This window comes from Psittacula echo (genome assembly GCF_963264785.1).
Source record: "Psittacula echo genome assembly, chromosome: 7".
NCBI lineage: Eukaryota > Metazoa > Chordata > Aves > Psittaciformes > Psittacidae > Psittacula > Psittacula echo.
Genome location: NC_137740.1, coordinates 38,809,493 through 38,832,950, shown reverse-complemented (window position 1 = coordinate 38,832,950; position 23,458 = coordinate 38,809,493). Strand labels below are relative to the sequence as shown.

General features: G+C 39.6%; 1 protein-coding gene across 1 annotated transcript; it reads left to right on the top strand.

Annotated features, from left to right (window-relative positions):
• The first annotated feature begins 409 nt into the window (after positions 1–409).
• TIPARP (TCDD inducible poly(ADP-ribose) polymerase) lies at positions 410–23,170 on the top strand. The gene is made up of 5 exons (XM_080623883.1): positions 410–1,382; positions 15,530–15,698; positions 17,195–17,376; positions 21,315–21,590; positions 22,630–23,170. Exons 1-5 carry the CDS (start codon positions 448–450, stop codon positions 23,075–23,077), a joined length of 2,010 nt encoding a protein of 669 aa, XP_080480009.1. The 5' UTR covers positions 410–447; the 3' UTR covers positions 23,078–23,170.
• Positions 23,171–23,458: the final 288 nt, after the last annotated feature.

Genomic DNA, 23,458 nt, shown 5'->3' with positions numbered 1-23,458 from the left:
GTGAGGGAAGCATAGAAATGAACAATGCAATGTTCACTTCTATAGAATATAATGAACTAAAGCACTGTTTATTATTAAACATCATCACGAGGAGAGCATAAGCCCATTCCCCTTTCCTGCTTCCCCTCCTTCCCCCTTGGGACTGTGTATGCGTGCCTGAGTGTCTCTGAGACTTCACGTGAGAGAAGATGATGAGTGTGTGTTTGGGATTAATTAGCCTGAGTTTAGCTGGTTTCATGCTTTACGTGCCTAGGGGCTACCCACAGTCACAGAGAGGGGAGGAGTTTGCTGTTGCTGGCTTGAAATCCTCTCCAGGGGTGATCCTGTTCGTGTCAACCATGAGCAATTAGAGAGATTAACTGTCTTGTTTTCCTTTCTGCCCTAGATTGATTCTTGCAAGGCTCTGGGACATTTGAAAGTGATTTGGGAGAGCAAAGTCCGTGTCGGATGGACACGGAACCAAAGCCAGCGTGTGTTGTGCAGCAGGCTCACTGCCCAGGAATGAAGTGCCCTCCTTCAGAGGACTTTCCTCCTCAGATAAGACTGTCTGAAAAAATACCACCAGTGAAGCCTTGCTTCAAGAAGAAGCAGCAAGTGCAGAAGAGATTGGACACACAAACTCTCCGGGCTTTGCGGCCAATATTTACCAGTTTGCTGGGAGCTGGGACCTTGGATAGAGTCTTTGTGCCCCGAGGCCAAAGTGGTGGTCATAGTGATTTATGTGAGCCTGCTGTGAAAAAGGCTCTGGACCTCAGTAGTTCTTGTCCCCAACCAGAAAATAATGTGACTGTGTTGATGCCAGCAGCTCCAAATGTGCAGAGTCAGTTGCCAGTAGCTCATCCTTCTGGCCATCCTGAGCAGGATGTCCAGTCAGGAGAGCAAGATCTCTCACCAGAAACGACTCCTGGAACTACTGCTGATAATAGTAATGAATCATTCCAGGACCATCCTTTGCACCCAGCTGCTAGTGATGGTGCACCTTGTCCTTTGTTCCCAGACAAGATTCTGGAAAGCTACTCATCTGGCTTATTCCAAGAGACTAGCTGTCCAGTGCAATACAATTTGAGCCTAAGCAATGAATTCAGTGGTGGGATATTCCAGGACAAAAGTGAAGAAGCTTCTCTTGATCTGGTATTCGAGCTTTTGAACCAGCTGCAATATCACACCCATCAGGAAGATGGAATAGAAATTTGTGTGGATTTTCTCCAGGGCACTTGTGTTTATGGCAGTGATTGTCCCAAACATCACACAGTCTTGCCATACCACTGGCAGGTGAGGAGGACAGCAACCCAGAGTTGGCAAAGTGTGACCAATGATTCCCAGGAGCATCTGGAAAGGCTGTACTGCAACCCTGACAATGATAGGATCAAAGTGAAGTATCGGTAGGTAACTAAATTTACTCCCTTACTAGCAAGGGTGATTAACTGAGCTGTGGTGCAGAAGTATAATAGAATGTGTGTTCTTTTTCCTGATGTTTTGTATATGAGTCTTTTATAAGCCCTATGATAATGTTACCTGAATAATAACTAACAAGTTTGCCACAACAGAGAAGTCTTGCATGCCTATTAAAACTACTGTTTAGCATCTGGAAAGTATTTTTTGAGGCTGGAAGACTTGAAGTGTATGAAATAATGAAATTTCAGCTCTGTGTCAATGGAGTTGATGGAGACTGTTGTGTAATATTGTGCTTGTTCTTAACGATCCTAAAGAGTGTTTTCTCTGTATTAGGAAAAGTGGCAGCATGAATGAGCCTTTGCAGTGATTGAAACAGGAATCATACAGCAGTTGTCGTCTGTCACTGTGAATACAGATTGGATGTGTGCACTCCAAGCATAGGTTTCATTATTACATTCTAAGCAACTAAAGTCAGACAGGTGCTCTGTTAAGTCTTTTGACTGGAAATTTCATATGGTTGGTAGTATGTGGTGACGTTTCAGCTAATTTGCTATGAACAACCTGAGCAGTACTTTCAGAAATGCTGATCATCTGTTTGTCATCTAAAATTGTTAAACCATTTATTAGAAATTATTGTTTCTTCTATACATAGTAGTGTTTATCCACTCATTTTCTGAAATCAGAAAGCAGCTTTTAAGTTTCCATGGTTGTTACCAATCTACGTTTAATCCTGCACCCTGAAATCTACCCCAAAACTTCTTCAACTTTGTAATGCATATTCCATGTTGAGTAGTAGTGGGGAGTGATGATGCTCTCAAGTTCATCAGATCTGTGTAGTCCATGTTTGTGTGAAAGTGGGGTGAAGACTGCTTTTTATTTTTTTATTTTTTTTCCCCTGGAGGAAGCAGATAATGCAGACTGCTCCTATATTATCTGCCCTACCTAACCTATAAACCTGGTGCAACTCATTCCAGCCGTAGTCAGTTCAAAGCGATGCTTCTGTAGTTGTGTAGTAAAAACTTCAAATTCCATTTGCCATCTGAGTCTTCGTGGATTTGTTCTCACTGCCTCTGTTTCCTTCCACTTCCTGAAGAAGTGCAGCACTTCTTCCTAAGTGTTTAAATTTTCATTTTATAGGCTGAGATTTCTCATTAGGCACCAGAGACTCTTGCCATCTGAGTCTTCGTGGATTTGTTCTCACTGCCTCTGTTTCCTTCCACTTCCTGAAGAAGTGCAGCACTTCTTCCTAAGTGTTTAAATTTTCATTTTATAGGCTGAGATTTCTCATTAGGCACCAGAGACTCAATTTAATGCTTAAAATCAACGTGAGTCATTGCTTTCACCTAACTGGATGTTGGATTAGGCACTGAAACTTGGGCTCAATAGCCTATGGATTCATGCGTTTTCCTGAAGGCAGTTCCACTTACACTGAAAATGAATGTGAAGTAGGAAATAAGAATAGAATTGTCTTGAAGGAATGTTGGTCTGTTTAAAAATATAAAAAATATAAAAAATCTTGTAACTGCATAGCAGGTAACATTTGCTGTATTTTAAAAGAGAAACTTCCATTTTCTCCAAGTATTGGAAATAATTTCTGAAAACAAAACAGCAAATGCAGAAATACAATAAGCCCATGCAAATAATTTAAAGTTGAGTTCTCTGCAAATGAGCAAAAAGTTTTCTTGTTGAAGCCTGTATCACAGAATCCATCACTACACAGGAGCTACATGTTCTAAATGATGGAGTTAAGAATTATTAATTAAAAAAAAAAAAAAAAGCTTCATAATTGTTTAATCGTCTCCAGCCTGTAAAATTGGCTGGACAGCGTTTTCTGCCTTTACACTTATTTTGCAGGTTTCCAGTCTGGTGGGTATTTTGGTCTCTTGGTGTACAGTTTCTGTCTGACCTACGGGTTTGGGAAGTAACTGAGTGGGTGTATTGCCAGACACATGACATTCTGTTACTGTGGATGAAGTCAGAGAAACAGAATGATCTCAGAAAACCCAGGTATGCTGCAGTCAGCGTGAAACTCCGCTGGCAAAGTGGAGGCATATTCTTTGACTGCAAACTAGACTTCATCTTGTTGAGTTGAACTGGCTACCCAGTTAGTGTCTGTTTTCTTGAAGTAAAAGTAGTCTACCGAGACTTAACAATTACTTTAAACATCAGTATTTTTTAATTTTCTGTTTTAAGCTGCTAATTCTACGGCCTGTACTCTTCCTTTTCTTAAAAGATGTTGTGAAGATCTTTGCTTCAGTCACTGCTGCAAAATCATGCCCCAGTGCAAGGCTGGATAACTGTTGTAGATTTACAATGTCCACTTACCATGGAATGACAAATTGACAGTTTCTGTAGCTCTTCCATGTATTTCATCCCTTGGAAGAGCTTCATGTTTGAGGGTAAGTATTGGTGAGAACTGAGGGTTGAAACTTCCTCTTTAAGACTAGAGTTTCTGATTTCAAAAACTGAATATAATGTGCCTTAAAACCTAGTTTTTACATGGTTTTAAGCTAGATTTTGAAGTGGTCGGCAAATGTTTTACTGTGTATCCTTGCCAGTTTCTTCTTATGCAACATCATCTTGTGTCAGAAGAACCTGCTAGACCTTTATGTGTGGACTGCTTAGACTCAGTGTGGCTGTTCCTGGAGTTCATGGTTGGTCACTGCAACCTGGCTTCCCTTATGTTCCTGGGCGATGTTGTGTTTCCTGGCAACAAGATGCAGATAGCAGCGTGTTGAACCTTGCTGAGAGGCTGCAAACATGCTAGAACAGCTCATCGTTCACATGGTTACCACATTATTTGGCTAAAGCTATTAATCTCTTGTGGTCAGACAAGCTTTACAGGCCTATCTATACAGATTGCATACAACAAGGAAATGTCTGTTCAGCAGTTTGCATGTCCAAGAAGGGCCGTGCGGAAGCCAGCCTGACAACCAGTGGGTGGTAGTTGTTTATTCTTGTTTGCTTTAAACATGGTTTATATGGCACAGTAAGTAATGCTTACAGACTGCATGCATAGCATTGCCATTGTGTGCTCCTCCAAGAAAGTCTGGCTATTCGAGAAAGTGTTGGGCTTATTGGCTCAATTAGAGAATAAGCTTTAAATTCAAATATGGTGTTCTTCAAATAGCTATTTATAAAAATCTTTCTTCATCTTAATGTTATTGGGGTGAGTAATGTAAGAAAACAACATAAAAACAACATTAAGTTATTGTCTTTCACCTAAGGGAACACGATCTTAAAGCAGAAGTGGTAAATCTTGTCTACTCACTTTGTAATATGACTGCCTGAGATCCTTGTTGCAGTTTGGCCTCAAACTGAATGTAAAGCTTTATCATAAATTGTTTATATTTTTGCTTTCTGAAGTCTATCAAGTACTTAAAGCCAAATACCAAACTATCTGAACAAGTGGGGGATATGAATTTAAACAGGTTAAAGTACTTAGAAGCTCTCAGTTTTCCTCATACATGTGAGGAGAGGCCCTGGAAAAGTTCCAGCTTGCAGCCAAGTATTGGAGAGAACAAAGCCAAGTACTGCTTTCCAGCATGAGAGTACCCAAGATGGGATATTTTGAGGTACCCTTTAGTAAGGGGAAATACTTGGCTGCAGAGCTAAGCAGGTTTTCCCCACACACACCTGTCTCATCATGCATGTGTTACTTTTCAAAATAAGCAACATCATTACTGATTACACAAGGATTTGTTTAAAATAACTTTGTAGTTCCTGACCCATCAGTTCCCCTGCTTTAGCTGAAAATTCCACCCCTTCTCTTGGCAAAGAAACATCACTGTGTGCCAGGGACACAGTCAGAGAAAAGCAGGTGGTGCATATTCTGCCTGGGAGCAATTGACTAATTACTCAGTATACATGCATGGTTCTTGGATGAAGTCAGAGTAAATACTGCCTGCTCCCCAGTAGGGTTATCAATTGGACATGGAAAGGAACAGTAGGGACAAAAATAAATGTACAGGGAAGTAGTATTCCTTCATTCATGTGATCATGGAATAGCTTGATTCTCTGTTGTGGTTCAAATATGCTTCTATGATTTTAAAATTATACAAAGCATAGCGGAAGCATTTCAACTATTCAGGGACTTCTGCAGGTTGTCTGACCTGTTGAGTAGTTAAACTTAGGAAGTTATCTTTCTGATCTGCACAGCTGCCACAGTGTGCAAGCTAACTCACGTGTTATTGGTAACACCAGAGATGAGAAAACAACTGAAATTCACTGTGTCTGGTGATATTGTGTGTGGTGTTTCTTGAATATACACAGCTGAATGGTTTTGAGCTTCTTTGCTTCTAGCAAGGAATTAAATGCAAGACAAAGACTCTAAATAAAAACAGCATGTAAAGTGATTTTAGAAGTGTTTGCCTTGTGCTTTTTAACAGTATGGTTCAATGAATTCCTCTTGGCTCCACTTTATAATATCATTTACATATGAAATAAAACTAATTGGCTTCTAGCTATACAAATCTAGGGAAGTTAGAAGCATTATGTTGAGCTGCTGTGGGAATCAGCAATCACTCCTGTATCCCTTTTCTTGTTTCATGTCAGTAAACAGATTACAGTTTTGGAAACAGCTGTCACCAGGCTTCAGGTTGAGGTCAGTCTGTTCCCTGTGTTCTTACAGTAATAAAACAGTCTTTTCTGAAACAAAGATTTATGCTTGGTGAAACAGATAGCTCAGAAGAGTTGCTTACAGGTAATCCAGTGGGCACACGGTTGTCACATTGTCTGCCTGTCCATTTCAGTAAGGATGAGGAACAGAAAGAGTCTGTTAAAACTATTTGCTTAGTAGGAGCAGTGATTGTGAAGTTCCTTCCTAGTTGGTACATGTATTTGCTCAAATCAGTAGGGATTTGAGCTGAGTAATAATTGCAGAATTTGATACTTGTAGTCAAATGTATATAGATAGGAGTCCAGTTTTAGGAAGCTGGATGTGGAGGATGTGACATGAAATGTTAGGTGGAACATTCTGATACCAAAACAACCAGACTTGGTCACTAGTCAATGTTAGACTTGTGTATGATCATCTTTTATAATGCATTGATGAAACTGATGCAGTTTCATTATTTATTGTACATTTCAGAGGTATTTTAAGCCCTGAGATTGGATAGAATTCTAACAAAAAGAAACAAACCGTACAAACTGCCCCCCAACAACAAGAAAACAATCCACAATCAAAACACAACCAAAAAATACCCAGGCCTGTCTGTGCAGAACAGTTGTGAAAAAATGGGCTTTGAACATGAGGTTCCACCTAAGTGCTCTAGAAGATGTTCATATTACAGCTTTGTGAAAGTGAATGCCTTTCCCATTACCTGAAAACCCGTTCTTCTATCAGCTCTGTTTCCACTCAGAGCTGTGCTTGTGCTGTCTCTAAAACATTTACTGATATAGAAATGTAAGTTAACAAAACTCTCTGCAGAATGTATCCTCATCAGGTGCAGGTAGGAGACCTTTGAAACCAGCAATCTATCTCAGACAAGGACATCCATGTTTATCCTCTACTGCAAATAGAAGTTGTAACTTGGCTTTGAATTATGAAATATGGTGCATGCAGTAATACTTGGAAGATTTGAATGTGTTTGTCATCCTCTTTGCTATGGATTTTTAGAACTTAGCAGCACTTCACACAAAAGGACCACTTTAACCTGGTACCTCCTGTTCAAAAGTGGGCAATAGTGGATTTCTAAACAGGACAGACATACGTCTCAGCACAGTCTGTCATCTTCCAGTAATCATGCCTCAATGTCTTCCTGATCCAGAGATGGTATCTTGGTGTGTGAGAGTGCTTGATTCCTCCCCTTTCCCTTCCACCCTCCCACCCCTCCCCCTCAGAAAGATCTGGAGCCAGGCTTTCGTTTAAGCTGTATATACATCTGGATCAATATGCCAGTAGTAGTTTCAGATTTACAAACATGCAAGTCAGGTGAGACCCTTTCACTGTGAAAACTACAGAAGACTGCTTTTTCGGACACCCCCAGTCACCAGTAGTAAGGCAGGGAAAACCTGCCATTCCAGCTTCTAAAAAAATACAGGGAAAGCAGTAAAGCTACTACTATACTGGTAGATTTTTTTCTTTTCTCTGATGATGGAGCTTTTTAAGTGTAAAGGTAAACCTTTCTGTAGCACCTGTTTTCTGAGTCTGCCTTGTTGGACACCTCCTGCATGGCTTTCGGTCGCAGCAGAGAGAAGCAGTGTGACATGATAAGGGAGCAAATTAAGTAGAATATGAAACTAATTTCCTGCCCTGTCACCTGCTGCCCCTCTGTTCAGTTTAAGAATGATGAGATACTGGTAAGATCAAGACCGGAGGATCATGTTTGCTAGCTTGTTTTTGTTCTTGCCCTCATGTAAAGTATTGCTTCTGTGAGGGAAGGTTCGTAGTTTCCTTTCATGCTCCTATGGCACTAGCTAGGATTTGGCTGCATTTTTATTCCTACATTGTGAAGAGCTATTTTATGAATGTCCCTTCATGAGTGTTACCTGAGCTCTTGTTTACTGTTACTTCTTATGGAATTGGTATTGGTTTTGATGGGAGCAAATTTTGGCTGCTGTTGTCTAAGATCTGACGTTCCTATTTCAGTACTTGGCTTAAAAAGAAAGACCTCATAAGGACAATATACTTGAAGTTCCCTCACCCAAAACTGGACTACAGCGTGCAACTTCAAACAAATGTTTGCTACAAATAAGATTAAAAACTGCTAATTTGGGGTCGCCAGAAAGTGTAAATGACAGACATATCTGCCACAGTAATTGAGTTCAGTTTGTGTTTCCAACGTAAGCACAGAAGGGTTTTGTACCTGTTTAAATCTTTTAAGGTAATTTGTTCCCCTGAATGGTTTTCAGCTTGTTGCTATTGCAGAGAGGAACTGGTTTAGTCATAGAGAGAAAATCACCAGTTTCATCATCTGAGTGGTGTTTAACTCTCAGTCTTGCTTCTATCACAGCTGTTCTGATGGGAACTGAGTTTCATTTCCTGTACAGACCTTTGTTGATTACTAGGTTTCTGTTTTTTCTAAACCCTGCTTGCGGTAAGACTCATGACATGTAACTGAACTTAGGAGAAGAGTTTGAAGCCACATGCATTTTCATAGCACTTACAAAAGTATTTCTCCTCGTCATCTATTTGTACATAACATCTAGTGAACATGTGTCATATTGAACGGAAAAAGCACAGACGATGCACACATTAGGCTGAAGTTCCTCAGAAGGATGCAAGGAAGAGCAAGCCCAAATACCCTTATTTTAGCAGGCTACATTCATCTGAAAAAAGACTTCAATATTGTAACTTTCTAGTCGATGTACCTACTTAGTTCAGTGTCCTGAAGAGATTATGTCTTTGTATTACTCCTTATAGTTAAGGTACAGAGAAAATGTTGAGGAACCAGGTTCTGCTTTGAAAACACACGTGGAATTTCATTTTGAACTGTGGTGTTGTACAACACCAGATTTGGGTTTGTGCGATGGTTTCTTAAGAGTTTTCAATATGTTCATTCTTTCAGTGAAGATATTTTATAGACCTTTATTTGGTTAGTCGGTGAAGTTCTTAAGAAGTCTTTGTTCCTGCCTCTGTTGCAGATTCTCTGTGGGACTTGGGAGAAACTATTTTAGTCTCTCTGTGTTTCTGTCTTTCCCGGGGAAAAATGGGGATAGTGATTTTCTGCTTCAGAAGCAAGATGAGGCAAAGCTGTGGTGTTTGCAGAGGGGCTTAGTATTTTTTTTTCTGTAGAAAAAAACAGCATTGTTTTTATTACTGGTTTCAACCTGTACAGAAGGCTGTTGCATAATGCAAAGAGATACTGGGAGTAACACTTTGCCCCACCAAGGTATTTGAAATACATTTCCTGCTTTCCCAAATGTCTGACAAACATTTAGCTTTTCTAATCTCCTTCCGACCTTCTCTAGACTCATATTTCGGATAAAGACTTCAAAGGCCATCAGTAAAAACACTAGATTTTTATTTTTTTTTTTTTAATCCCATTAGCTACAAAACTCTCCTTTTCCTTAACATAAACTGCCCAAGGAAAGCATAAAGAGCGATGAACCCCTTTCATGGAGCTCATCTTTTGGAGATGGTGCTGAGGAAGTGTTGGGAGGGGCCTCTTTTGCCCCCGCACACAAGAAAGGGTTTTAATTGTTGGGTTCATGTATATTTGTTTTGCCACTGTCATCATCACAGTACCTGAGTATTTCTTCACCATTGCGTGGGAGCATCTCCTGGAGGTGCAGATAGCTGTGCAGTCACGTGTGTGTGATGTGCTATATGTTCTTTCGTGCTCCCTTCAGGGCACAAAACAAGATGATGTGTGCCCAAACCAAGGTGATGTGTGCCTGGTTTATTGTTGGTTTTCCCCGCTCCTAATCTATATGTTATCAATAGTCTATACATTATAGAGGATACCCTTTACTTTAGATAGCGTACACTGTATCTCCGAAGTAGTAAATCATTATACCGTGTGAAGATAAAATTATGTTATGCTAAAGAACATACCAGACATAACCTTGAGCATCTTGCATTCTAACTGTTCTTGAGCTCTAAATTTGTGGTCTGTCACCTATATTAAGGCCTCAAACAGTTGAGAGGTACAGTTGTCACATTTGCTTTCATCACTGGTGTCTTAAAGTTGAAGCCAGGAATGTAATCACACAACCACTTGCTGCGATCACAATTTTTCCTTATGGGTTTGCATTATGTAAGCTGGTAATAAGCTTTTTAATATACAGAGGAAGTGCTTTAACTGGAGAGCTATTATTAAATAACTTTGCTTTAGGATTTCAGAGCTTAAAAGCTAGTGAATGTTACAATTTGAAAAAGTGAATACTTCTGAATAGAGAAATACACTGTTAAAGAATGTAAATGAGCATTGGAGTAATATGTATTTTATGTGAATCCAGGGTTTTTGTGAAAGTGTATCTTTCCTTATTCACAATGTTATGATGGGGGAGGGGGAGAATGAGGTAGGCTTTTGGGCACATAGTGTGTTTTTCAGATGCAGTCACTTAAATAAATGCATTCATCTAAAATTTTCAGCTGTATAAAATGTTGCAATGTTATTCCAAATAATTTACTGTTAGGTAGAAAATTTGGAGTTAGAATGTTTTTAGTTAAAATACTATTAGGAAGAAAGTCTTCCCTGTGAGGGTGGTGAGGCACTGGCACAGGGTCCACAGAGAAGCTGTGAGTGCCCTGTCCCTGGCACTGTTCAAGGGCAGGTTGGACGAGGCCTGGAGCAACCTGGTCTACTTGAAGGTGTCCCTGCCCATGGCAGGGGGGTTGGAACTTGATGGTTTTTAAGGTCCCTTCTAACCCAAACCATTCTGTGATTCTGTGATACTACTCAGGGAAATAAATAGAAACCTGTTGTGTAGATATTTTGGTCACTTAAATTTTCTGTTCTCGGGAAGTAGTGTTCTAAACACTCTACCAACTTGAAAAATAGAGATACCATTTTTAAAGCATCCCTAATTCAACAGAAGTTTGAGTTTCAGGAAAATTCTACTATGTTACATCCTTTCCCTATTCACAGCTAAGGGGAATGCATAGACGATACCATACCAAGAAATACCTTGACCACATTTTTTTCTTCCAGAAATAGAGATTGATTTTTTGGGTTCTGAACTACAGCTCTTATTCTGAGAGAAACTTTGGGTAAACCCAGATAGCAACTGCACAGAGCCAGTGTCCTCATCTTTAATTGAAGAGCAATGGATCTGTATTAACCAAGCTGAAAGCCAGCACTAGGTGCGTGGGAGCTTTGGAAGCTGTGCTTTGCTCTCTGTGTCACAGGCATGCTCCAAAAGGTGTGATGCTGAGAAATGCTGTGACCTTCACAGACAGGCTGAGCAGTTCTATTTAAGAATGGGAAAACAAGAACATTTAACGCGTGGTATCATACATAGGCTTTCAGGAAGAATGTTTGCAGGGGTGGTAATCACCTGTTTCAGGTCTTGATGCCTGGGTTGTTCTTTCAGTGAATTGTCAGTATAAGTCACAGAGCAATGACCATCCTGTCTTCCTCAGTTTGCTTACAAGGGAGGGGAATCTGATAAAGAAGAGGCAGAAGCAATGAGCTACAAAAATGTAAAAAACTCCAAACAGCAGACATTACAATCATTACATTTTTCAGGACTGAGAAATAATTTGGCACATTCTATACAGGTTTTGCAGACAAATATTTAGCCTTCAGAGAAACTGTTTTCACAGTAAGCTGTCATTAGCCGCCAGCCTTATAAATCTTGAACAGTCTTACAGGCTACATAAATGCACACTTAATTGTGCACAGATTTTGTTTGTTGTAGGAAAAAAATTGTGATTTGTTGTACTGAAATTGTATGTGAAGTTTTCATGTTGTTACAGCACTATTAGAAGAAAGCCGTATCAGTTCCCTACCTGTTCTGCAGTTAGAACATGTCTGCATGCAAATGCCCTTTTTTGCATATGCACTCTGAACCCAGAATTTTAGGAGGTCATCCTGAAGATCTGCTTTGCTCTACATTAAAAGCATGAGGAAAAGTAGTCTCATACCATGTTCATCTTGGAAAGAGTTTTTCCTTATACGGGGTCCCTCCCATTGCATTACTTTGATTCTCCTTGCTTTGCTGTGGAGCTGTGTGTCTGTTGGAGACTGTATTTTAGCACAGTTAAGCCCATATTAGAAATACCCAAGTCATGTTATTGGAAGCCAGTCATGTTTCAAGTGTCTGTGGAATTTTCTTTCCAGTCTTCAAAATCTAACCTTTAACTTTTTAGGCTATTAACGAGTATGTTATTACTTTTAAAAAAGTTCAGCTTGCTAGTGGATAGTCTTTATCATATTTATAGTGTAGGTTGATTTTCATATTCTCTTTGCTTTGCACTGCATTGGCGTAGAACTACGGCAAACATTTTTTCATTATCAATTTTCACACCACCACATGGAACATACAGAGTTATAATAAAATTAAATAATCCTCTGGGGTTTGCCACCTTTAAAAGAAACAAATTTACTCGAAAAGATTTTCTATTTTGTTGCACTTTCTTGGAGGTCACAGATCTTTGGATGTGTTATGGTATTTGACTTGAAAAGAGATGGAAGTGAGAATGAATGCTCAAATTGCGAGGTTCTGTACTGAGAAATAGCTTTGGGGTATTTGTTTCATACAATGTGCAGCACAATATCTGGGGGTCTTGATTCAGGGCTTGGATTTGTGGGTGCAACATAACCCCAAAACAGTGAGTCAAACTCCTCACTCTGAAAGGATAATATAAATAATATCAATTGCTAAACGTGCTTTTCTCAAACATGACAGCTTTATTAGGCACTGGGATTCAGAACTGTAAGGCAATGTTTTAAGAAGAAAAAGCAAATGGCCTAAAGGAGCATTAAAAATATATTCATTATGAAATTCACTCAAAAAATCATGCTTGTGGTGCTGCCTGCAAATACTATAAATAATAACACTGCTTGGTATTTCAGAGAGATGATTTCCTCGTGATTTCATGCACTGTTTTCAGATAAAGTAGATTGTAGCTTGTTATGGAACAAAACGACTGCGTGTGAGGAAGGTGGGCTGATCTGTTACTAGATTTTTTCACTCCAGAAAATGTGTGGGTTTTTTTTTTTTTTTCAAGCCCTACGTTTACTTTCAGTCTGCTTGTACCGGTCATTTATTTTTCTTAGTGCTACTTTTCCTTCTGACTGCATCTGTGCTCTAGCACTTGTATCTGACGTTTGTCTTGTCATGCTGTTGTTATATGTGTTTTCTTGAGTCGCATGGGTTCCCGTGTACTAGCCTCTGATGCAGTGGGCTGTGGAATGTCAGTTTTAATTAGTGTATCAAACGTCTTGTAGTGGGATGCAGCTTGGATGGGAAGACACGAGTTATTAGAATACACCTATGCAGAATAGCTGGTTTCCTCCTGTACCCATAGTTGAAGTGTAATGATTTTGCATGACATTGATGGAAGTAGGGGACACACTGTTAAATCTTTAACTGACTTGGTGTGATAGTGTCATCTTGACAAAGTTTTCATCTTAATTAGTGTGGTTCTATGACAGTTTTTAGAGTATCACGTGCAGGGACCCGGGAAGATGTTCCTTTTAGGTAGTAAGTTCTCAGTGTAAAGGGGAAGAAGGCTGGCTGGAGCTGTTGCTCCTGCAGACGGGTCTGCTGTGGCGGGGATAGCCACACACAGGGTGAATTGTCCCTGAAATGAGTCAGACAAAACCTCTGCTGGGGGGCCTTGGTCTGGGGTGCTGGGGGAGCTGCAAGAAGAATGACTCCTGTGTCCAAACAACTTCAAAAGTAGCTCATGGACTTGCATTGTTAAGACATCTGATTTGACTTTTGAGACTATTCTATATCTTTAAGTCTTACATGAATGCTTATTGAAAACAGAGCAATCTAAATTTACCCAAACAGCAGTGGATCAGGTTGCCTGATTGTGAGCCCATAGGAAGAGACACGTTGTCCTTTTGTCTATGTCAGGAAAGCGCGTAATACTTCAAACTGTGCTTAGCACTTCACAGGCCCAAATGCAATTAATTGATGATGATAAACACCAAGAACAGCTATGCACCTGTACCTCCTGTTGAGGACTGAAGGATCCTTCCAGCTGATCATCATTTTTTTAAAGTGGGAACTCTTCAGTAGTTTTCTGTGGAAGCAGCGTAATAAAACTCTTCAGCAACTGTACCAGTAAGAGTGTGAAATAACTAGCAAAATTGCAGCCATTCTCAAGCAAATCTGCATTCATCAAATCATATAGATGTTGAGAATAGGTATCACTTGATGTGGCAATTTCATACCCAGTATTTTGATCTCTATGGTATTCATGTGCCAATGTTTTAAAATTAAACTGTAGATTTCAAGTATCAGCTTGGTTTATGTTTACTGTTAAGAATTCAAAGAAAATATTTTATATAGTCTCAAAAGCTTCATTTCCAGTTGCCAAAGATTAGTAACTGTTAATGAATACCAGTAAGATGACAACTTGTAAAGAGATTATGAAAGTAGAAAACTAATTATGTAAACAGCATTATTTTGGAAATATGTTAATCCCAGTTCAAAAAACCCTGATTTCTGTCGGGAATGAATATTACTGTCATTTCTTCCAATTTCTATGAATTTCTTCAGTTCTTGATTGCTAATAAACCAGTGGTTGTCTATTGGTCAGCAGAGCTTTAGAACTCCATGTTTTACTTGAGAATGTTCTTTTATTTGATGTCTTTCTCTTAACACTGACTAATGAAATAGCTTTAGAAACTGTTTGCTGAGGCATTCCACAGTCACTGTTAAACATGGCCCTATGAAGTGTAGAGGAAGTGCCCTTTTATTTTTGCCTTTAGTTTATCTAAAACTTTACCCTTTAGTGGTATACTCTGGTTCTTAATTTGTAGCATCCTGTTGCTGTTAGGTCCTTTTGGAAGCACCAGTCAATGAAGTTGCATACTGGCGCTGATTTTTGTAGCTGCAGTATAGCTACTAAAAAAAACCAAAAAAGCCAGTATTCCTCAGTGTAGGCTCCATAATTGTGAAATCATGTTTCCTTTTCAGACTATGATAGTTCTCCTTTGCAACACATGATGAAAGATACTCGAACTCTCTGGTGGATTGGCAGCAGATGCTCCTCATCTGGAGCCATTTACATTTTCTTTTCTTCCCTGAAGCACTAAGTTTCACAAGAATAACCTTTTGAATAGTATGTGGCTGCTTCATCAAATACGGTTGTGTGATGTATTTACTTAGCTGTGCTCAAAATGTCAAGGATACGTATATTGATTTTTGTACTGTTCGTGCATACTGAATAAATACCACTGGACTACGAAGACTGCTGGGTTTGGTTTTATGTCTTCCTGTGCTGAAGGCCATGTTTCTTCCACCATTGTCCCTGGAGACATTTGAAGAGTTACTTTGCCCTCACAGCTCTTCGGTGTCCTCAATTAGCTTGTCTCTGTGTTGTGCCCACTTCAAGCTTGTGGGATAGCCTTGTGTTGATGGGGATTGTGAGACCCAAACACAGCTAGATCGAGGGTATCTCTGAAGAGGGCTGTGCCAGTTATAGTTCTGACTGGCTGTTTTACTACCTCTGAAATACCTTTTTAATGGATACGGAAAGTGAGAATTCTGTTTTTCTTGTTCTTTCCAGGGGACATGAGTTTTGGGTGGATTTGAATATTATGAGATTACATGAAACTGTTGAGTTTGATCAAATGCGGCGGCTGTCCACACCTTCCTGCCCCAGCTCCAGCTCCAGCTACTACACAGTCTGGAAGTACTTCTGCAGGGACCACTTTGGCTGGAGAGAATACTCCGAGGTATTTAATGTATTTGAGAATTCTGCCTTTGGATTGTAACCAGAACTCTTATGTACATTGTATACTATATATGTACATTTTTAGTCTGTTTCCTCTTCAAATATTCAGGAAAGTTACTTAAGAGCTATTGTTGAGGAACAAAATCAAGAATGTCAGTGTTGAACTGAAAAAGCAGTAAAAGGAGAATTCTGCTCTGCTGGACTGCAGCTTGAATTATCCCTGAAAACACTGGAGACATGGAGGCTGACTGAATTGTCACATTTGAGAGCAAACTGGCCATGTCAATACCAAGAATGTACTTTCTAATCCCTAGAAACCTGTTTTTAAGACAGGCGGGATGGCTCTCTGCAGCCTTTTTAAATCTACTGTCATTTAGCTGTGCAGTTTTTTGATTTATTTACCTGTCCCCAAAGATACTGCAATGCAGGACATGGGCCTCCAGAATCACTAGATCCAGCCTGCTGCTGTCTCATTGGCTGCACTGTACACTGCTGCAGCTAGGTGGGCTACAAATGCCCCTGCTCCTTAGGGACCTTTTCCTAAATGTCTAGTTTATATCTGTTCACTCACGGTTTATGGACACTTGTTCCAGTGTCACCACTGCCCACTGGATTTTAACAGCCAGTTTTCCATATCAGGTTGTAAGTAGGTCCTCTCTTTTAACTCATTAACCCCAATTATGGGCACATAAATCACATCCACTGTCAAACAGTATTGTGCTAGCCAAAACCTAACCAAACCAAAACCCAGAATACTTCTGTTCGCTTCATTCAAGTAAGATCTCCAGTAAGTCTCTCAAATAGTTGTTGTAGTTAAGAGCTCATCTTTGGCTGACCAGTGTTGTGCATAATATTTTGAATAAAACCTTATTAGTGCCATAATTTTGGCAGTGTAAACTAGATCATATTTCACCCATCATGCTGACTTTATAAGCTTAAGGCAGAGCACTGTATGCAGTTTAGGGCTTTGCAAATATAAAAAAGAACTGGAGAGAGTCTGGAAGAAAGCACCGAAAATAACAAGAAGTTTAGGATGTTTGACCTGTGAGGAGAAGTTAAAAGAACTGGATTTCTCTAGCATAGAAAAGAAAGAAAGAAGAAAGAGAATATATTAATATATTAATATATAAAAGATCATTCTACCGCAGACTTCTGCTTTTCACGTTCAACGGGCAAAGGCAAAAACGTAGGTAATTTGTGGCAAGGGAGTTTTAGGTTAGGTATTGGGAATAACATTTGACATGTAAAAATACAACAGCACCAGCACTAATTACATAGAAAAGTTGTGAAACCTGCCTTGTTGGCACATCTTGCAAACAGGTAGTGGAACATTTTTCAGCAGTCTGAATGTACTTGCGCCTCAGAGCACAAGGGGAAAGAGAGGAGAGAGGAAGGTAGTAGAGAGAGGGATTTGCTGGGATCTCTGCAAAAATACTACATTTTGAGCATGTAATTTATCATGTGTATGTTTTTGTTTTCTTAATTTCTTTGAAACAGCCTGTTGTAAGATTGATAGAAGAAGCCAGCTGTCGTGGTCTGAAAGAGGTTCGGTTTGTTACTTGGCATAATCAGTATATTTTAAACATCAAAGATGGATTCCAGCAAAATGCGTGTTTCAGAAGAGAAATCAAGAGGAGACCCCTTCTTCGTTCATGCATTGTGCTGATGCCGTTTTTACAGTATGTATCCCAACAAAATGGAAACTTTGCATTTGTTCTCCCTGTTGGTCTGTCCATGAGAACTGTATTCTTTAAGATGTGACGAGGAGATAGGCATCACTGGGTAGAAAAATCGGAAGCAATAATAAAAATTCTCAGTCATATTGGCAGCTCTCGCTTGCCGCTTCTCAAGATAAATATTATCTGAGGAACTCCTTACTGCTAGGCTGTATTTGTTATTTAAAGGTTATAATGCACCTTGTGGATCTCAGAACATCAGAAGCACAGATGTACTTAAACTCTGCCAAAGGACTGTCCAGCTTTTGGCCTCTCACTCGCTATAGTGAGCTAACAGTTCTAGGTCCCATAAAGATGAGCATTCAAAAAGATGTTATACGTTTCAAGCTCAATTAAAACATGCCTTGTTTTTGTTGTCGTCTCAACTGGGGGTTAACGTGCTCGCCCGTGAAAGGCAGAATGAGGAAAGTGTTGCACTGTAGTCATTTTTGATTACAACTCATAAAAATGCCATTTTTGTGATCTCACCAGCACAGTTGGAAGCGTTATTGTCAGAGTTCAGTAGTTAGCAACATATTGCCCTGTTAGCAAAGGGGTGGAAGTCATTAGTCTGACTGGCAGCTTAGCATGCTGGGCCAATCAAAGATGCTTTAACTGCTGCAGAAGGGCTGCAGTGCTCATTAGCGTACAGAGTTGTTACTGCATCTGATTGCGAGGTGAAGAGAATTTGGTCAGAGCCTCAAAACATGTGGTGGTTAGAAACATTTTTAGCTACGGTTTTACAGGAAGGAAACCCAAAATAATTAAAAAGATACCGGGAGGATGCAGGTAAAAAGACTAAGTGTGGACTTTCCAGTTACAGCAATTCAGAGTATCAGCATAATGAAAAATAAGGATTTCAGGTATTCTCCTGATGTTTTGCTAGCAGTGACTATTTTACTACAGTGTAACTTTCATAATTTTGGAATATGCTAGAATTATAAAGTTCCCACTAATTTTAGTGGACCGTTGAGTGTTTTACACTCACAAGGGCTTAACCATAACTATTCATGCCAATGCATACCTACCCAATCTATAAAATAAGCCCTGAAATTTCCGTTGTTTTGCAGTAAACCTCATTTTTATTTTCTTTACCTAAAGACCTTGTAATGCTTCATTGAAAATCTACCAGTTCTTAGCAAGGAACAAAAGAGTATTTTAAATATTTCTGAGAGCTATCCTTAAGAAGTCAGTATTCACCTCCACTTACCACAAAGATTTTTTTATTTCCCTCCCCTCCAACTTGCTTAAATCTGTTACAAAACTGGGAAGGAATTTTTGACTAGAAACTGTGGGAATTGGGTGGTACTGGTTGACAAATGTTGACTTTTTAATGGCTTCCCTTGTGTGACTGATGTTTATAAATAGTTTACACTAGTCAGAAGAAATTAACAAAGTACACCAAAGGATTGCAGTGTTTTTGTTGTACTTGATATCTTACTCATTAATCCATAATCTCCTGTTTTCTGTGACTGGTCTTCCAGTCCATGCGTGAGTGAATGAAGTTCTACAGTAATATTTTTTACTCACTGACTTTAGGAGGAAAAAAAATAAAATCATTAAATGCACACTGTAATATTGCAGAGTTCTATCTTAATAATCATTCTTAGAAAAATCCATCATCTTTTGAGTTTCTGTTAAACTATTAATAAACAGAAGAACTCTTGAGTCGAGTGAAATCCATGCAAATCTTTTTAGCTTTGAACAGCAGGTGAAACCCACATGAACACTTCCTTAAAAAGTATGTCTGCTCTGAAAAGTGTGAGTGCTGTTACAGTTTAATGTCGATCTGATCCAAATCAAATGGATCAATTTAAAAATAGACTTCTTTTTCTCCAGACATTTTTTCTAGATTTGAAAAGCTCAACCTGCAGTCAGAAAATCACATTAAATTGTTTATGGGTCCTACAAAAAAAGCACATACAGTTCTTCGAAGCTAATACAGCACTAGCTTTAAATATTCTGAAAGGCAATCTTAATTGACATTTCTGTAGGTAAGATGTGAATAGCTAGATAATTACGTTGGCTCTGCAGAGAAAAGCAGGCTAATGAGCAGGGACAATCAGAAACTGCTCTGTGATTGTGTTTCAGCGTACCTCAAGAACAGGTTGGCTGGGTGCAGTAGTCATGGTTCTGTGGCTTTTCAGGCAACATCATGCCTGAACAAAAGAAGATTGATTCCTGAAGAGTCACTGGAGAAAATGATTTTGACTTCAGCAAAGTTTTTGAGAGTTGTTTGCTCTTCAGGAAACTTTCTTTTTACAAAGATGGCATAGGGAATTGAGTTTGCCTGTTGTTTCTGTGTGCAAAATCCAGTTGCGTATATGCAGGAAGGCAGGATTTGTCTTTGGGTGTTGTCAAACCTCAGCTTGCCCGAGATGAATATACAAAGGATTCACTTTTCCCATTTCCTCCTAGTCAGAGCACATTTCACCTTACGTTTTAGCAGTTTTATATTGTCAGAACACAAGTGACCTAGAAATTTCATGAACTTTATTGTTCATTAAACTTTAATGAATTCTAATTTAAGGTCACCTGTGGGATTTAGAGACAAGACATACCTTGTGTCTTTCCAGCCAGATAGTGGGTACCTGTGACTTCATAGGCTGTCCTAACAAGAGCTGCCTTCTTCCAAGTGCACTGTGCCCATTTGCATTCGTTGTGGGTTGGGCCTGGAGTCATGGCAGCTTTTCCCATTAAAATGCTTTGGTAAAATACTCATCTGGTGAAATTTTGATAGTTCCATGTATTTTTGCAACTGAAGGGGAACCTCACCAGCTTGCAGGAGCTGAAGAGCTGTGCACTTGAATTGTGAAAACCAGAGCCTGAACATGCAAGCTTTTCATGTTCAAAGTATTTGCATTGACGTAAGTGGAAGAAGCCCAATAAGTAAGGATTGTTCAGATGAATAAGGCTTGTTTGGTCAGATTATAATCAGGTGAACATAAGCCACAGATATCACACTATCTAAATTTAGCAGCTTCTGGAGTATGAAAAAGCTCCACAGAGATGCATGTATTTGTTAAGAACAAAGTCTTGCCCCCCCCCCCAGTTGATGTCCTTAACTGGATTTTACTAATGTCTGTTCTTTTTCTGGCATCCATGCTGCTAATTTTCTCCTTCACCCCTTCCTGACTTCTTACCTGGCAGCATTCCCAAGAGTAGGGGCTGCTCTGTCGCATGAAAATAAGCAACTGCAAATGCAAATCTACATCTGGCCTGCACAAATGAAAATGAGAGCCTTCCTCAGCATGATACTGGGTAGTACTAAAAACACAGCATCTCCTCTTGTACATAATCGTCAAGTTTTGCCTACAAAATGCTTTTAGTTGGGGTTAGTCATTATTCATCCTATGCAAGAAACTGTATATTTCTACTCCTTATATTTTGAGGAAATTAGGTTAAATGTTGCCACATTATTAATCTTTTCTTGTTCTGTACATCCTATTTGCTATGTTAAAATAATGAATACTCTATAGCTAACATACAGAATAATCATATCTGGTAGCGTTCTGCCTGTCTGTTTTGTAACCCCTGTCTAGTTTGTAACCCCATCCCAGAATGTAAATAATGATGACAGCAGGCTTTTAAACACCACCATGCAGTAAGATTTCCCTACGTTGAAGAGCATCCCTGAAAGTCAAGATTTTGTTGTTTGTTTGCATGGATAGAGGAGTTATTAAAATAGCAGAAATAGTTGCATGTTTAAACCAGCAAGCATTAAATAAATAAACTTGATCCTTTCCAGCCCAACCATTCTAGGAATCTGCGGTTAAAGATGTGTAAATTGTCACTGAACCGACAAGCAGCAATTGCTTAAGATGTGTTGGTGATGAAATAAATGTGATTAGCAGCTCCTCTGTGATGTTTTAAGCACAAACCTTTTCTCCTTCCCCAACTAGGACCTTGGGTGGCAACTCTCCAGTACCCTCTCCATCAGCTGAACCAGCTTTGTCACGTGTCTTGTCTCCAGCTGCTGTTACCTCTCCAAACCTCTATCCTGAAACCTGGATTAGTATGGATCCATCTCAGGACTTCATCCAAGTGCCTGTTCTGAAGGAAGATAAAAGCTATAGAACCATTTATAACCTGTTTCACAAGACTGTGCCAGAGACCAAATATAAAATTTTGAAAATACTGAGAGTGCAGAATCAGTTTCTTTGGGAAAAATATAAAAGGTAAGATAATGCAAATACCATTCTTGTACCATAGTGGAAAAATACGTTAAAATACGCAATTTGGGCTGAAAAATAGACATTGATTGCTAAGTAGAATACATAAACTCCAGATTTGCTGAAGAAAAGAAGCATCTTCAGTTGAACAACTGTATCTGGAAAATATCCTGAGATTTCTTATGTAAGAGGTTTAATACTATACTGTCTACTGTGATAACCTCTGTAAAATGTATCTTCACAGAAACTTCAAAAGAAGTCTAGGGTATCTTGCTGAAAAATCTTTAGGTTCATTTTCAAGCCAAATTGGGAGGCATTTTTTTCATCAGGTCATCTCTACATTTAAGATAATCATTAGTGGCATGGCTCCCAGATCATGGTGACCCAGGGCTTTGCAGTGGCCTTGCAAAGACGAAATCCTGTGTCTGTCAGTTCCATTCAAACCAAAGATGCTGGGTCTGAAAATTACTGTCTATTGACCACTTCATAACTGATGAAAAATTAGATTTGGGGATTCTCTCTCCCTTCTCAAGGAAGGCAGAATCTCAGGAGAAGTCAAGGGCTGGTCTGGGTGAGCAAAGACTGATTTCCGTACAGTGTTCCTGCTGCTGTAGAGCATCTTCACCCAGCCTGTCTCTCAGTAATTCCTCGCTGTGGCCTCTTCTGAAGCTGTAGTGGGATTTAATTCTTGCACAGCCCTTGTTTTCACTTGGAGGAAGATTTCCTTCTGCATCTGAGGTAAAATACAGGCAAAGATAAGCAGGCACTTCTCAAGCTGCTTTGCCTTTGCTGCTGTGCAGGTGGGAGACCTCTGGCTCCTGCAGTATGAGCTCAGGTCCTTTAAAACATACCTATTTCACACAAAAGCCTTATTTGAAAGTGGAAGACCTGCTCTGCCAGCCATATGGAAATGTTTTCATATCTCCTCTTGCAGCTCTGCTACTGCAGAGGATAATACTGATGCTTCAAGAGTTGGAGTGGAAACTGTGTTTCCCTTGCACATCTGCAGTGAATACTAATCTTCACTTTCCATTTTCTATTCCAGGAAAAAGGAATACATGTCAAAAAAAATGACTGGGCTTGACAGGATAATGAACGAAAGGCATTTGTTCCATGGCACCTCCCAGGACGTGGTGGATGGAATCTGCAAGCACAACTTTGACCCGCGTGTCTGTGGGAAGCATGCCACCATGTTTGGACAAGGCAGTTACTTTGCCAGAAAGGCAAGCTATTCCCATAACTTTTCCAAAAGGTCACCCAGAGGAGTTCATTACATGTTCTTGGCGAAAGTACTGACGGGAAGGTACACGGTGGGTAACCACACCATGAGGAGACCTCCTCCAGTGAACCCCGGCAGCATTACCAGTGACCTCTATGACTCTTGTGTGGACAATTTCTTTGAGCCTCAGATTTTTGTCATTTTTAATGATGATCAGAGCTACCCTTATTTTATTATCCAATATGAAGAAGTTAGCAACACTGTCTCCATTTGAAAACTTGCACTGCTGAAGTATTCATTTGAATAAACTCTCTTATCTGGCATCGGTAGCAGTTTTTTAGGGGAAAGAAAATTTGGACATTGCAGAACTGACTAAATGACTTGCTTGGAAGGAACTAAATCTCAAAATGCGGAAAAGGGAGTGACCAATTGTGCACTTGCTGTTGGATTATGTATGTGCAAATTGTAAACATTTTTCCATTGTTTATAGTTGAAAATCTGTGCCTTTTGTTATAAAACAGTTTATTTATGTTAGTAAATAGTCATGTTTAAAAGTGTGTGTGTGTGTGTGTACACAATTTCAGTTGTGATATGTGCATATTAGAGTGGCTATGGTATAGCATGTGCCCTGATCTCAAAACTTAAGGATGGCCAT

Coding starts and splice junctions, on each gene's coding strand:
- TIPARP (XM_080623883.1), top strand. CDS start 448: ATGGACACGGAACCAAAGCCAGCGTGTGTTGTGCAGCAGGCTCACTGC. Junction 1,383..15,529: donor AGGATCAAAGTGAAGTATCG/GTAGGTAACTAA, acceptor TGTTCTTTCCAG/GGGACATGAGTTTTGGGTGG. Junction 17,377..21,314: donor GTGCTGATGCCGTTTTTACA/GTATGTATCCCA, acceptor TTCCCCAACTAG/GACCTTGGGTGGCAACTCTC.